Source organism: Neoarius graeffei, chromosome 7 (assembly GCF_027579695.1).
Source record: "Neoarius graeffei isolate fNeoGra1 chromosome 7, fNeoGra1.pri, whole genome shotgun sequence".
Taxonomy (NCBI): Eukaryota; Metazoa; Chordata; class Actinopteri; order Siluriformes; family Ariidae; genus Neoarius; species Neoarius graeffei.
In genome coordinates, this window is record NC_083575.1 from 33,933,430 (window position 1) to 33,949,373 (window position 15,944).

Genomic DNA, 15,944 nt, shown 5'->3' on the forward strand with positions numbered 1-15,944 from the left:
TTGTACCGATACGAAACTACTTTCGTACCGCAACACCTGTCCACACTAGCAATTATACCGGTACTGTAGCGGTATAACTGTATCGGTACAAAACCCACAAATGTATGGGTTTCGTACCGGTACAGTATCGGTACTGTAGCGCTTCACTGTAGTGTGGACAGATGAAGCGGCTCTGTATCGATACAAATATAATGCGCATGCGCAAAGTCACACACCTCAATCGATGTCTTCGCTGAATAAAATAGTGAAGAATGGAGATTCGTTTGTTTCTTTCTCAACTGCCTCGCACGTTTTATACGAGTCGACTGAATAAATGACCACCAGAAATACAGACTGTACACTGACAATAAAAAGCACACACACGTTGTTTCATCCGTACGGAAGCCGAGAGAGGCCCTTCATATAATCCTTTTTTTTTTTTTTAATTCACCTTGTTATCCCGAGATAACGACACAATTAATTCAGGATCTCGAGAAAACAACACAACTAATTCGAGATCTCGAGAAAACAAAAACGTTATTTCGAGATCTCAAGAAAACAAAACAATTATTCCGTGATCTCAAGTAAACAGCTGAGAAATGGTTCATTCAGGTGCGCCAAGAGACTTGTGATATGCTGACTTTGGGGCTATTTCTCATTCTGTATAGACGCAACTTTGGTCATTAGAATGTCTGGAATAATCGATCACCTAATAAGGCAATATTTTGATCAGGGGTTGACACAGGGAGAGATTGCATTAAGTCTTTTAATAAGGGATAATTTCAAAATTAGTCCGCGGCACCTCCGCAGGAGACTGGCCCGGCTTCGTCTCTACCGACGGAGATAGTGATCCAGCTGAGATCATGAAATAATTGTTTTGTTTTCTCGAGATCTCGAAATAACGGATGCCATATATTCTCGGAAGGAAGTTACTCGGTAACCACGGAAACATTTCGCGCACGCGCATTTCAACTACCGTGAAAGAAAACCGCAAACATTTCTCACTAGTGTGGACAGATGCACTAAACTGTACCGGTATACTTTGTATCGATACAGTTATACCACTTTCGTACCGGTATAAGTGTGAACACAGCATTAGCTGCTTTTCAGCTTACAGATTTAGCCCATATGCTGCATGTTGGCCAACACAAACTTCAATAATACCTCGATCTATTATCTAGGGAAGGTGTTAACTGCTCTTCCTGACCCTGGACTTATTTTTGAATGGACGGTTATAGAAATGGACTAAGCAGGATGCCTGTGCAGTTGCTTCCAGAGTCCACATACACATTACCATATGAGCACTGAAATGAAAAGGGCCTCGTTTGTTGTGGCAAGGCTTTAAAAGACAGGCATTTTGTCAATTGTAAAGGAACAACAGGTTCAATAAAGCAGAGATAATGGCTTCCTGTCTGGGACATGACTGAAGGACTATCAGTGCTCCCTCCCAGCACAGACTGTGGCGAAAGGGTGGAGGGAAAAATGACAAGGCACTCATTCTGTGCGAGACCGAGGGCCCTGTTTGGACAGGCCTGTTTTACAGCAGTGGAGTGGCCTACACAAATAAACCATCGCATTTTACTACTCAACTTGACCAATAAAGTGAGAGGAAATAATCAAATTAAAAATTAACAGCCTGACTGGCTGGGCAAAGAACATTTGGTGTTTTCCGCTGTTCTGCTCAACAGGAATTAAACAAACATCGACCTACAGAACAATGTGAGATCAGAAGGATCCACTAAATCAGATGAGTGATCGCACTCTAAAACTTAACTACTTTAAACAACCGTTCTGCTCACTGTACACTTCTTTACATCATTAAGAATTCTTACTTTACGCTTCCTACACACCAAGCACTGCCTTCAGAGGTCAAAATTCATTCCATATACATTTTACAGTGCTGACCCACATGGTCTTTAAGTAGGAAAGCAACCATTACTAATGCAAACTAAATATACTTTAACATGTCAATAAATTCTGTGATGGCATGCAAACAAAAATGTATGAAGTCATCGCCCAAAAAGTAATGTCATCATATAAACATGAGTTATGGTCAGCTAAAACGACATGGATTTTTGTATTCAAACGATCAGGATACCGTTTTAAACAATAACCAAAGGGATGCTGCTGAGATCCAATCAGTGCGTGTGAAAATATGGGTGAGAATGCATTTTTCAGAAATTATTTGGAACTAACGAGCATGCTGTGCTTCGTTTATAATAAAAGGTCGGATGCAGATTCACTTATTAGGAGGGTGAAAACCTTTCAGATGTACTCTGGCGATACAGTCAGTGTAAAAACGGAGTGGGACTGCTCAGTGCTTTAACTTCTCTCAGCCATGTGTCTGGTGGATTTATATCATGCAACTGGAAGCACAAGCAAACATTTCAAAACACTTTAGGACAGCATTAACTCGGATCTAATTCCACGATGAAATAATGGCTATTTGGAGGAAATGCCAACATTAGTACATTATGTTCTCATTTAGAACATAAGCCGATTTGAGCAAACCTACTCTTGCGCAACTGGAAGTTAAAAAAAAAAAAATGCAGCACACCAGCCATGTGGTCATCAGTCCACATCTTAGAGCAATAAGAGAGGTATAATGGCATGGGGGAATGGTTAAAGAAGCAGCTTTGGGACAAAAAGGTTGCCGGTTCGATTCCCTGGACCAACAGGAATAGCCAAAGTGCCTAACCCCCAGCTGCTCTGGGTATGTTGCTCTGGATAAGGCCATCCTTAAAAAAAAAAAATCAATTTCCTGTCTACCGGGTGAGCAAAAAAATTTTCAGTCGGGAGGGAGGGATTTATATATATATATATATATATATATATATATATATATATGGATGGATAAGAAATCGCAATGCTGTTTGCTTTTTCTTTCAGTACATTTTTATTACAAAAGCAGACACATTTAATAAAATGACAGTTTAATCAACTGAAACTTGTACAAAAACTTTAAGTTAGCATTTTAAATGCTGACTGCAACATTTGCAAAACTTTTACAAAGGTACTTAAAATGTCCGACACACGGACTTTTTGTAGTTCTAAATCGAGCGTTAGGCCTAGTTCGGATGAAATTACACTATTAAAATGATCACTGAATGATTTGTTTTTCTGAATCTTTACTATTTTGTTGTTCGCTAGAATACCATTTTGCGATTTCACACTTAAGCAAAATTTAAAACTCCGGATCTCCTGCCTTCATGGTGGCTGCCATTTTTTTGTGCCGCACGGCGCATGCGCAGAGCTGATTCAGTTCAGAGTGCGCACGCACTCGGCGGAGGCAGTAGTGTGTCGGAGGGAACAGAAGCAGAGATGACGCTTATTTTGTCTCCGGTAAACCAGTCTTCTCTCGTTCAATTACGTGCTGGCATCAAAAGACACTGTTGGTTGTAAATGAACCCAAACTGAGTGGTTGGAGTGTATTTTCATACACAAATGGAGAAATGTTGGCTGAGTGTTTAATCGTGTAGCCGCCACTGCAGACCGTTGTCGTTGTTAATTCATAGCATGCTCAGCTGCGTGAATGTGTCATGCACTGAAAATAAGAGATTTACAAGTCAGGAACGCCTCATGATGCAATACGCAAGAAAAGAAAGAAGATTTACTGCCATTTTACTTTGTATTTGAGTAAAGTGAATAAATAAATGGTCTGTGGAAAATACATTTAATCCTGGGAACTGCGTGCACAGGAGTTTATTTTGTGTTTACTCCCCCCCCGGCTGGCTACTTATTTGTCATGGCTGGCTAGTATGAGCCTTAAGGCCTCTGCATGCTCTTGCGACAAGGCTTTCACAGATAGCTTTTCGCAGACAGTTGTAATTTATCGTTGAGCGGGGAGTAATAGGCGTGCGTGATGTTATTCATCGCCACAACACAAGGGGGCACAAAGTCGCGAAATCGCTAGGAGTAGTTGGTGGGTGTGGTTAGTGGAGTGTTTATCCTCCGGTTACTTATAATGACTAGAACTGGAGTCGTATAGATGTACGTACTTCCTCACTTCCTCGATCAACCGCTCTTCGTGCTGCTCCATCTTCGGTCGTGTTTTTAAAAATGGCGGTCGTGAAAACAAACCAAACCGGGAAAGTAGGGAAGCGGAAGTGCGTGTACAGCGGATGTAGAGTGGACCAATCGGAGCCCTCTTGTCTGCGACGCTGTCTGCGAGGCTTCTGCGGTGGTCACAATTTTTGGGAGGTGCGTGCAGAGTGTCTGCGAAGGTGGGGGGGCTACGCAGACACTGTCTGCGACGCTATCTGCGAGGACTGGGTTGTCAGCATAAATTGGCCTTTAGTGGAAAGCTCTGGGAATGCGGAAATGTCAAGTTAGATTTTAGATTTACAAACCCGAAAAAAAATGTCGAAAACCCGGCGTAAAAAAAAAAAAATTCAACCGCACAAACGGCACTCACCCATCCGGTGGACCGGAAACAAAACATTTTTTAATAATGGCCTAAGAGTGTCTGCTAAATGCCTGTAATGTAATGTAATAACGCTCATCACTTCTTAAGCTACGTTCCGTTGTGTTCTTTACGTGTGCAGAGATTTCAAGAGACGAGCATGTATTAAAAACCACCGACATGAAGTAACTGGTTGAAAGTAATCACGGTGTGTGAAATTAATTCCTGAAATGTCCGTTACTGTCTCAAAACCTGTCGAGGGAATTGTATTTAAGTCCGTATCCTTATTTCTTTTAGACTGGTGTATCCCGTAGCCTGTTAGTTCTTACCTCGTCTAGAGCTATACAGGTTTGGTTTTCTACTCTTAAGGAACATTCATCAAGGCAGGCATAAAGTTTGTACAGCTGTAAAAAGTTACAATTTAAATGAACGCAGAGTCTGGCCCTGTGAGTCACACTCAAAATGAGGATGTGAAATCGATTCTTGCTGTGCTGGATTGCCCATGGCTGCATTGACCTTTAGCTGAATGTCATTTCTTCATCGTGGCCTTCCTCTCTGCCAATCCGAGCACAGATCTGTGTTGTGGAAACGCAGCCAGGGTGAACACAAATAACATGGCTAGCTAGTCTGTGGATTTTTTTTTTAATTATTATTTTTGCCATACACAAATGTGTGACATAAGATGGTAAGATATACAACCCGATTTTAAATGTCACAAGAAGTTAAAATAGTGTTTAACGCGTGTTTAAAAAAAAAAAAAAAACAGGTTAGTTCAAATGTTAACTGATGTAGCCAACATAGAGCTCCTGGCAAGCAAACACTCAGAGCTAACGTCTTTATTCAGCGCACAGGAAGCTAGCTTACTGCTTTCAATTAACTGCTTGTTTTTCAGTGTTCAAAGAAAAGAGAGATAGTGATGTGATATTTAGATGTGTGTGTGTGTGATCTTAAACAGTGTGTTTCACTTCAGAAAACACACCCTAGTCCCAGAGCATTTTTTAAGGATTTTCCACTAGGAGACCAACTGGTCTGGGCAATCCAATCACAGGCCCCAGAGTCCATGCGGCTGCACCGCTGCGGCATATTCTGTGATGCAAAATGGTTCACCAATCACCATACAGACAAACACACTACAGTGACTGCACAGCTATCAAGAGCAATTACCAAGCACAAATGTTATGTCAAATACCCCTTTTCCACCAAATCAGTTCCAGGGCTGGTTCGGGGCTGGTGCTGGTACACAACTCGTTCAACTTGCGAGCCAGCTGAGAACCAGTTTGCTTTTCCATAGCTCGCGGTGCTAAGGGAAGCCACGTCATTACGTCGCTGTATACGTCAGTTACGTCACTACGTTTGCTTAAACCTTGGCGCGAATATCGAAGCAAAAACAACGCGGAAGAAGCAACAACAACAACAATAATAATAAATGACTTCGCATTTGTACAGCTGCTGCTTCTCGGCACTTAAAAATGGCGATCTTTCGCAGTCTTGTTATTGTTGTTGGTCTTAAAAACTCCCCCCCCCACTGACGTAAGCGGTTCTTTCCTCTGGCCCAGCAGAGAGTTGGTGCTAGCCTGGTACCGGTTTTTCTGACCCCAGAGCCAGTTATTTGTCAGTGGAAACAGAAAACCCGGTTCCAAACTAAGCACTGGAACCAGCCCTGGAACTGCTTTGGTGGAAAAGGGGCAAAAGACACTCAAAGTTACACAGTAATGACATCGGATTCTGACATCAGCCATCTCAGTAACCAAATTTTAGTTTTGTTTTTCTTAACCAACACGATCTTGTGTGTATATCTTATAACATAGATCTTCGTTTCCCTTGTTTCCCTTGTTCCCTTTCTTGTCCACACAGAAAGGCCCTCGCCGGCCACGGGGCTCGAACCCGGACCTTCTTGCTGTGAGGCGACAGCACTAACCACTACACCACCGTGTCGCCCTAATTGCAACTGTTGCCCCTTTTCCTCCAATTTAGCAGTTCCAGGGCTGGTTCGGGGCCAGTGCTTAGTTTGGAACCAGGTTTTCTGTTTCCACTGACAAAGAACTGGCTCTGGGGCCAGAAAAACCGGTTCCAGGCTAGCACCAACTCTCTGCTGGGCCAGAGGAAAGAACCGCTTACGTCAGCGGGGGGCGGAGTTGTTAAGACCAACAACAATAACAAGACCGCGAAAGATCGCCATTTTTAAGCGCCGAGAAGCAGCAGCTGTACAAACACGAAGTCATCCATTATTATTATTATTGTTCCTGCTGCTTCTTCCACGTTGTTTTTGCTTCGATATTTGCGCCAAGGTTTATGCAAACGTAGCGACGTAACTGACGTATACAGTGACGTAATGACATATACAACGACGTAACTGACGTATACAGCGACGTAACTGATGTGGCTCTGCTTAGCACCGCGAGCTATGGAAAAGGAAACTGGTTCTCAGCTGGCTCGCAAGTTGAACGAGTTGTGAACCAGCACCAGTCCCGGCGCCGTGGGGGGGCGAAAGGGGGCATCGCCCCCTCGTGGCTACAGCCCCGCCCCCTCAACGGAGACTCAGATCACTTAGTTGTTTTCTTATGAAAATATAATGTATTATAGATGGAGGGGTCGTGCAGGCGGGGGTTTTACATGTACACTTACAAGTGCACTGTCTCTGCAATATCCTGTAATATGCAGTCAAGTTTACGGTAGTAGTCTTTCCCCCTCCGCATTAAACGAATTCAATCACAATATTGTGAATCCATTTTCTTTCTTTGTAGGCTAAGTTGATCTCCGTTTATGTTGGTGTATGTGTTCATATATGGTCCGCTTTGTGCGCAAATGGCGTAAGAATATGTGTCGTTGACGTCACCCCCCATGCAGCGGGGGTGAAAATTCATCACTTCAGAGTGTTTAGTCCCCTACACGCCTAAACTTGGATCGCGGATTAAGTGGTTAGCGTTGACTCGGTGCGAGTCAGGAAGGCTATTACTGGTGCAGGCGCGGGGTCTGTTGATTTTTTTTTAAATTATGATTTTGGCCGCCGAGCCAAGTACCTTAGACTTCCATTGACGTTTTGTTTTCATGCCGCGGAGCTATTTGTATGTATTTTAAATTTAAAGGACTTGCCTGTGGGTTTGTGTGTGTTGTTTTATGTTTGGCATCTTTCCGGTTGTACTGTCTGAGAAAATGAGGTTGTCTGTGAGAAAATCGGAGGGGAGGGTTAACAGGTGGGCACGGGTGCTGATAAAGCGCAACTGCCCTGGTAATATGTCACATGATTTTCCCGGACTAAAGCAACCTTCGGGGCCGTGGTTTTGTGGTTGGCGCAGTTAATTGTTTGAAACACGTTGTCAGACCGCCATCACTACTACAGACTATATAAAAAATATTTGCCCCCTTGCGATTTCTAATTGCCCCCTTAGTAAACTGTTCTTGGCGCCGGGCCTGACTGGCCCCGAACCAGCCCTGGAACTGATTTGGTGGAAAAGGGGTATTATTGAACCAAATGATAAGACATAACTTGGTTTAAAATTTGGTCTCCCAGTGAAGCTGGTTTGACATTGACTAAGGCTACGTTCACACTGCAGGCTGAAGTGACTCAAATCCGTTCTTTTCGCCCATATGTGACCTGTATCCGATCTTTTATTGACAATATGAACGACACAGATCCGATTTTTTCAAATCCGACCCAGGCCGTTTGGATATGTGGTCCTAATTCCGATTCCTATCCGCTCTTTTCATATGCGACTTCAGTCTGAACCGCCAGGTCGCATTCATCCGACTAAGGGCCTCTGCATGCTCGTGCGACAAGGCTTTCGCAGATAGCTTTTCGCAGACAGTTGTAATTTATTGTTGAGCGGGGATAATAGGCATGCGCGATGTTATTCACCGGCACAACGCAAGGGGGCGCGAAATCGCTAGGAGTAGTTGGTGGGTGTGGTTAGTGGAGTGTTTATCCTCCGGTTACTTATGGCCCTTTTCCACTACCCTTTTTCAGCTCACTTCAGTCCGACACGGCTCGCGTTTCGACTACCAAAAACCAGCACGACTCAGCTCGCTTCAGCCCTGCTTAGCCCCTAAAACTCGCACCGTTTTGGAGTGGGGCTGAAGCAAGCCAAACCGAGCCGAGTGAGGCTGGGGGCATGAGCAGACACTCCCCTGTGCACTGATTGGTGAGGAGGAGTGTCCTCACATGCCCACACACACCCCGCGAGCGCGCTGGGATCTGTAAACACCGCAAACCCAGAAGGAGAATAATTACGAATTACGAGAATTTCTGAAGCCTTATGCGCCTCGCCTCATCTATACGCTCTTGCCAGTATCTGTCCGCGTTGTCGGTGACAACAAGCCACAGCACCAAGACCAGCAACACTAACGACTCCATGTCCTCCATGTTTATTGTTTACTATCCGGGTTGTGAGACTACCGCTTAAAACATCACTGATGTCACTGTTTGCGCTGCTTAACGACATCACGTGACGTCCACCCACTTTCGCTAACTCCACCCAATGTGTCCACCCACTTCCAGCCAGCACGGTTCAGCGCGGTTGTAGTTGAAATGCAACTTCAACAGCCCCGACTCAGCACGGCACGGCTCAGCCCGACTCAGCACGGCACGGCTCAGCCCGACTCAGCCGCGTTTGTAGTGGAAAAGCGGCATTATAATGACTAGAACTGGAGTCGTATAGATGTACGTACTTCCTCAATCAACCGCTCTTCATGCTGCTCCATCTTCGCTCATGTTTTTAAAAATGCCGGTCGTGAAAACAAACCAAACCGAGAAAATAGGGAAGCGGAAGTGCGTGTACAACGACTGTAGAGTGGACCAATCAGAGCCCTCTTGTCTGCGAGGCTTCTGCGGTGGTCACAATTTTTGGGAGGTGCACGCAGAGCGTCTGCGAAGGTGGGGGGGCTATGCAGACACTGTCTGCAACGCTATCTGCGAGGACTGGGTTGTCAGCATTGGCCTTTACACGTCATCAACAAGCCACAAACGTCACTATTCTGCGCTGAAATAGGCGGCGGGTCTCAGCTGATTTCCATTTGGGGGGGTGCAGCTATTCAAGCTAGATTGGATGGGTCATACCGTAACCGGGCGATTTTACTTCCGTAAACACTGGCCATGCTCGCTGCGTGTGACGTCGTCGTATCCTGCAATGCGCATGCGGAACACTTTTAGGTCGCTTTTCGCTCATACTGAGGATCACATACAAGTCGCATATATTTGTTAATGTGAACGACCTCACAAAAAAATCGGATTTCACAAAAAAAAAAAATCGGAATTGAGCATTAAGCCTTGCAGTGTGAACGTAGCGTTTGAGACCAAATCTGGCCACTGGGAGACCATTTGGTCTCCCAGTAACTATGTTAAAAAATGCTGTGCGTGGTCCAAACCCCTGTGCTGCTCGACTGAGCGGCAGGAAATGCTTCTCCAGCTGGGTCTCAGTAGCGAGCAGCGCTCGTGCACGTATATCAACGTGCCGCCGTACAGGCTCTGCGCGCGCGGGCGGTTCTGCTGCTCTTTTATGAATGAAAGCAGCGTCGCGCGACCCCAGCGCGCGCGCACCAAAAAAAAACCCCACCCACTCTCTCTCTCTCCCCTGTGTGACCAAACTGCGCTCGCTCAACAACACGAAGGCCTCAATGAAACACAGCCATATGTTCTCGCGATAGTTGCGTGCAGCGTGCGCGAGACAGGTAAATCAGTATAAAAGCTCATAAAGGCCTCACGAGCAGACTATAAACAAAAAAGTGGCTTAGAAGTAAACATCTAAAGAGCCATGCCTCCTGCACATGTCAAAACAAGAATGCAGCTGTTCCTTCAAATCCAGGTAAAGAAACAGGCCACTTTAATTTATTATTATTATTATTATTATTATTATTAATAATAATAATAATAAAATCGAGGTTTACTGGACACTAAGTAGGCAAATACATGTACTTTTGTGTGTGTGTGTGTTACACATGCATAAACTGTTGCACTGCAGAAACGCAAACAGCAACAAGGCTCTTTTTTTATGAATGAAGCACTGTATGCAAATGAGTGCGATTCAAAAGAAGGACAGAGGGGAAAAAAAACACAAATGGCGGATGCACTAATATCATTCAGCTCAACTGGTTTTCTCACTGCACTGCTTGTGCATCACCGTGCAAAACGCTATATAAACTACAGGATAATAAAACTCAGCAGGAGTTTATAAGAGGGAATGTGCAGGAATAAGTCGTGTTGCGTTTTTATACAAAACCGAGTGGTGCTTTAGGAAGATTAGTAAATGCCTTTAGTTAAAAATGTTTCCGAAACGCCCCTCTCTCTCTCTTCTTCCCTCCCCTCTGTGAGAGAGAGAGAGAGAGAGAGAGAGAGAGAGCCCAATCCCCCCACTTTTCATCGCTCTCTCTGTCAATACAAAACATTTAACCCGAAAATAGTTTCCTAAACTTTTCCCAGTCGCACCGATGATCCGATCACAGTCAGTCAGTCACAGAGCAGAGGCGCAACAAACAAACAAACATGTGCAAAGAAAGAAGGGGATAAAACTATGAAAAATGAGCACTTAAAATGAAAATAAGACTATTCACCATGTACTTACTCGTTTGGGTGTGTTTCTTCAATCATTTTCTCGTTTCACCTCGCACAAAATCCCGCTGCGGGTGCACTCTTTTCGCTCGTCATTTTTTCTTTCCGCTCTTTCCCCCCTAAAATAAATCCCTCACATATCGCACTACTAGTGTCTCTTGTCTCGCCCTCTCTGTATTCGGTTTGTTTTTGTTCTCTTCGTCCCTCCGGTTCCTGATGGCTCTTTTTATTTTCTCCTCCGGAGCGAACCAGTTGCTGATGAAAACGGTGAAGGACACCAGATCCGCAGACGCGACTCAACAAGCCTCGGCTGCTATTCAGAACTGTCCCCGTGTGGTTTGTTGTGGAGCCTGTGCATGTCCTCCGCAGTGGTGCTCAGTGCGCGCTGGATGTTGCTGAGGGTGGCCCCGTCCGAGCCCCATCTCTCATTACTCCATGTTGGATTGTGCGGCAGAGAAGGCGAGCAGACACACAGCGCGAGCAGGGCGGAAGTGATGACGTCACAGCGCACCCCATTCGGCTGAAGACTCCCAGGCTGCGGCCAAAATCTCCCGGCTGCTCCAGATCAGATCCTCTCGCACCGTGCCGTCCGTTACGACCCCCACTATTCAGTCCAGTAGCTGACTCGGATTCAATATAATATAATATAAAAAGCATTGCTTTAACGTTTTTCAACTCATCACCTGATGGAAATATTCAACTTTACAATAGTGCTGAAAATGAATGGGAATGATGGCAACACTAGTAATGGGTATAATGGGTATGGGTATAATGGGTATGGGTATAATGGGTATGAAGTGGTCATTTACTGTGCAGGACGTGGAACCAGGAGGAAAGGTGGACAGTGCAGCCTTTCTGGCTCCATCCCAAACCGCACACCCTCCCCATAAATAGTGGCCCACGTTACAAAATATTTGGAACCTTATTCTGCTTTTATCAGCTTCCCTTTCAACTACACTGAGGATTAAGAGTGGCTTTGATCACTTATATATTTTCTCTCTCTCTCTCTCTCTCTCTCTCTCTCACGAATATATATATATATATTAGTGTGTGTGATATATATATATATATATATATATATATATATATATATATATATATATATATATATATAATTAGTGTGTGTGATATGTGTGAGATGATATATATCACACACGAATATATATATATATATATATATATATGAGTTATATATATATATATATATATATATATATATATATATATATATATCTCACACACTTTTTTATATATATATATATATATATATATATATATATATATATATTCGTGTGTGATATATATCATCTCACACATATCACACACACTAATTATATATATATATATATATATATATATATATATATATATATATATATATATATCACACACTAATATATATATATATATATTCGTGTGTTTTTTATTTATATATATATATATATATATATATATATATCTCACACACTTATATATATATATATATATATATATATATATATATATATATATATTCGTGTGTGTGATATATATCATCTCACATATCACACACACTAATATATATATATATATATATGTGTGTGTGTGTGATATATATAAAATCACACGTGTATATACACAATCTCTCTCTCAATATATATATATATATATATATATATATATCACACACGTACGTACACGTGTATACACACAATCTCTCTCATATATATATCTCACACACTTATATATATATATATATATATCACGTGTATATACACAATCTCTCTCTCTCTCTCTCTATATATATATATATATATCACACACGTACGTACACGTGTATACACAATCTCTCTTATTTATATATATATATGTGTGTGTGTGTGTATACACGTATACGTACATGTGATATATATAGTGTGTGTATACACACGTGCATGTACATATGTGATATATACACACGTACGTGTATATAATATATACACATATGTATGTACATACGTACTGCTTTTTTTTTTTATAAACACACGTGACAGATGTTAAACAGGTCTGGTCCAAATTCCTTGCTGATCACTTTAAATCAGGGGTAGATTCTCAAAATGATCATTTAATCACTGCTTAGTCTGACAACAAAAAACACTGCTAAGTTCTGCTTATTGCAATTCACATGTCATACAAAAAAAAATGTTGTACACTTGATTATTGTAAGCACACTTGACAATAGTTAACTGTAATCGCAATGAACGTTATCCATCAGCATTATTTGGATGCCACCATCTGATCAAAATAGCCTTTTTTTAATTTTCATTTGATACCAGTTATATTGTAATGTATATAGGCTATTATTTAACACAGTTTATATAAAACATCCTGCCCCCCCCCCCCCCCCCCCCCCCCTCCCTTCCATTCTGAAAGGTAAGTGTTGACAGACTGCTTAAAAGTGCAAAATCTCATGATTTTAGTGAACTAGCTTCTTTCGAATGAATAATAAACTGCAAGGGCACTGGAGTAGAGTGTATACCTCCACCAAGCCACATATTAACATCAAAATCACTTGAACCTAAGATAATACTAAAGCTGTACATCAAATTATATTAAAATCCATTCACTACTTTGAGTTACACTGGGAACGTACAAGAAGAAAAAAAAAAAAAAACAATCCTGGATCCACATACGTATCCGGCTTTGCATCAATATGTAATCCATTGTTCTGACTTTACATACTGCACCTTTTAATTTCTTTTGGAAGTGATTTAAAAGTAAATCCTGGATGCTGATGAAATGAAATAAAGATGGTTCTTGGTTTTAAGATCAAACTCTAGTGACCTTTGGTTTAAGATCAAACTCATGGCTGACCTTTCCTCAAAATTTCATCAGAATTTGTTCACTACTTTGAGTTACATTGGAAATGAACACACATACCAAAAAAAGAAAAACCCTCATCCACCACAATTGCCAGAGGTAATTAACGTGCAAGTAGTAACGATTGCAAAAACTTCAGCAGAAATGCGTGTTAAAACCCTGAAAACAAACCATCATGGAAATTTAAAAACGACCAACATTATTTAGAAATCATGGTCTTTATTTAAATCAGCATTCGGTAGTTATGTCATGATCACAAAAAGAGCAATAGGAGATCCAGCCACATCAACTGCCCTTGGCACCAGATAAACGTTTATGGAAATGTACAGACAAACAGCATGAGGTGCCTTGAGTATGCATGAGGCTCCGACGCTCAAAACATGAACAAAACAAAACCCACCTTTTTTTTTTTTTTTTGTCTGTCCGACACACACACACACACTTTCATTGCACAAGCATCAGCCATACTACGTACATTCCCCCTTCAATTACAAATTGACTCCCTTTAACATGTAATAATTTTGTCTTAACTTTACAAGACTACACACGGTTGCATTCTACGCCGGACAGATAGTCTGAACGCTGCACTGCAAAAAGCAAATGCAAAAAGGTGCCAAAAAAAAAAAAAAAGGCTAAACAATATCCAATTTCAAAATCATCTTCTGGAATAGCTGGAAGATGGAAAGGACCACTAATGCCCATTTTAAAGGGATTGTTCAGTAAATGCTTAAAAATCAAGGAAGAAAAAAAAATGGAATAGAATACAATTTTACGCTGAAAAATAGAAAAATACAAAATTAATTTTAGCCCAACACACCAAAACCCTGAGCACAAGAACTCATTCAAGACAAGCACTTGACACCTGGACAAGGAGAGAGAGGATGACCGGGAGAGACTGAGAACTGCTTAGCAGGTCCCCACACACAGACAATGTTGATGTACACAGAAGAGGAAACAAAGAACCAGAATTGAATTGTTCAGCTTCACTCCACACTGTCTTTGCCCCAACCAAAAATTTCAAATCTTACATTGTTGAGCTGGCATGACAGTGCTGCGTGAGCCGTCACAAGAAGCCATTTCCACTTTTCTCAATTTGTATCATGATGCATGAAACTGGTGATGTGGCTCATTTTTATAGTGAGACACACTACTTTGGTGTTAGAAACCCGTTCTTCATTGCAGTGCTGCAGAAGACTAAATTTGCTCGTTTTATCTGAGAAACCCTGACATGAGCTGAAATGACTGCTTGTGACAGCTTTACGATCTGGTGCATAAGGATAATAACAGAGACCCCGAGAATATGGATGCCAAACTCCTCGCCTCCCTCCCCAGCAGCCCTAAAACACCTCCCAGTCTGTCCTTCCCAAAAGTGATCATGTGACTCAGTGGCACGAGTAGCAGAATGCAGGAGGTGAGAGAGTTCTAGCGACACACAACTGGACAGATGCTCTGGATATCCTATACGTGGGAGAGTGGCGAGGACGCAGAGGGTTGAGCAGACGCGAACAGTTTATCTGACTGTGACACCGAGCTTCTCGAGCACGCGCACACCCTTCTCCTGATATTCCTCCCTCGTCAGCCAGAAGTTCTCCTTGTCCTTCATGATGTCAGCCAGCACAGCTCCACCCAGGAACACCATGTGCTTGCGCCGTGGAGGATCCTCAATCCGGATCTTGAATTTCTGCAGGGTGGTACACAGACAGGATATAAATAAAACGCAAGTGGAAATTGTCTCTCTGTTTAGCACATGTGGAAAAATTGATCATTCTGAATTCAAGCGATAGGATTAAAAAACTACATACAGTAATATATTGCTAAATAAAGTAATATTAAAAAAAAAAAAATCACACTTTTAGAAAGTCACTTACAGAAATTCCATTAATGAAATGTACAGTTTTAATTTAATTGTTTTTGCTACTGGCTAGTTTCATAACTGAAGCCCTTTTAATTAGATTATTTCTGGCCTGGAAAATGAGCTTCATCCTGCTCCAGGGCCTCATACTGGAAATGCAATTCAGCTCAGACAAATCGAGGGATCAAGACATCAAGGACTGCTGCATTTAATAGGTTTTTGATTCTGGTGAAAGACAGCACAGCTTGCTTACAATATACACTTTAGGCCAGTGGTTCTACAACTAGGGATATTATACAGTGTACAGTAGCTTAGAGCATGCATTATGGGCT

The 15,944-nt window shown here is 42.2% G+C and overlaps 2 protein-coding genes across 2 annotated transcripts in view; both read right to left on the reverse strand.

Annotated features, from left to right (window-relative positions):
* The window catches only part of spred2b (sprouty related EVH1 domain containing 2b), a 75,808-nt gene extending 64,414 nt beyond the window's left edge, over positions 1–11,394 (reverse strand). The window contains exon 1 of the mRNA XM_060925531.1: positions 10,936–11,394. Within this exon, the coding sequence (XP_060781514.1) occupies positions 10,936–10,961 (26 nt within the window). The 5' untranslated portion in view covers positions 10,962–11,394. The remainder of the gene's footprint in view (positions 1–10,935) is intronic.
* A 2,565-nt stretch (positions 11,395–13,959) lies between these two features.
* Positions 13,960–15,944, reverse strand: part of actr2b (actin related protein 2b) — a 67,723-nt gene continuing 65,738 nt past the window's right edge. The window contains exon 9 of the mRNA XM_060925532.1: positions 13,960–15,441. Coding sequence (XP_060781515.1) covers positions 15,271–15,441 — 171 coding nt within the window. The 3' untranslated portion in view covers positions 13,960–15,270. The remainder of the gene's footprint in view (positions 15,442–15,944) is intronic.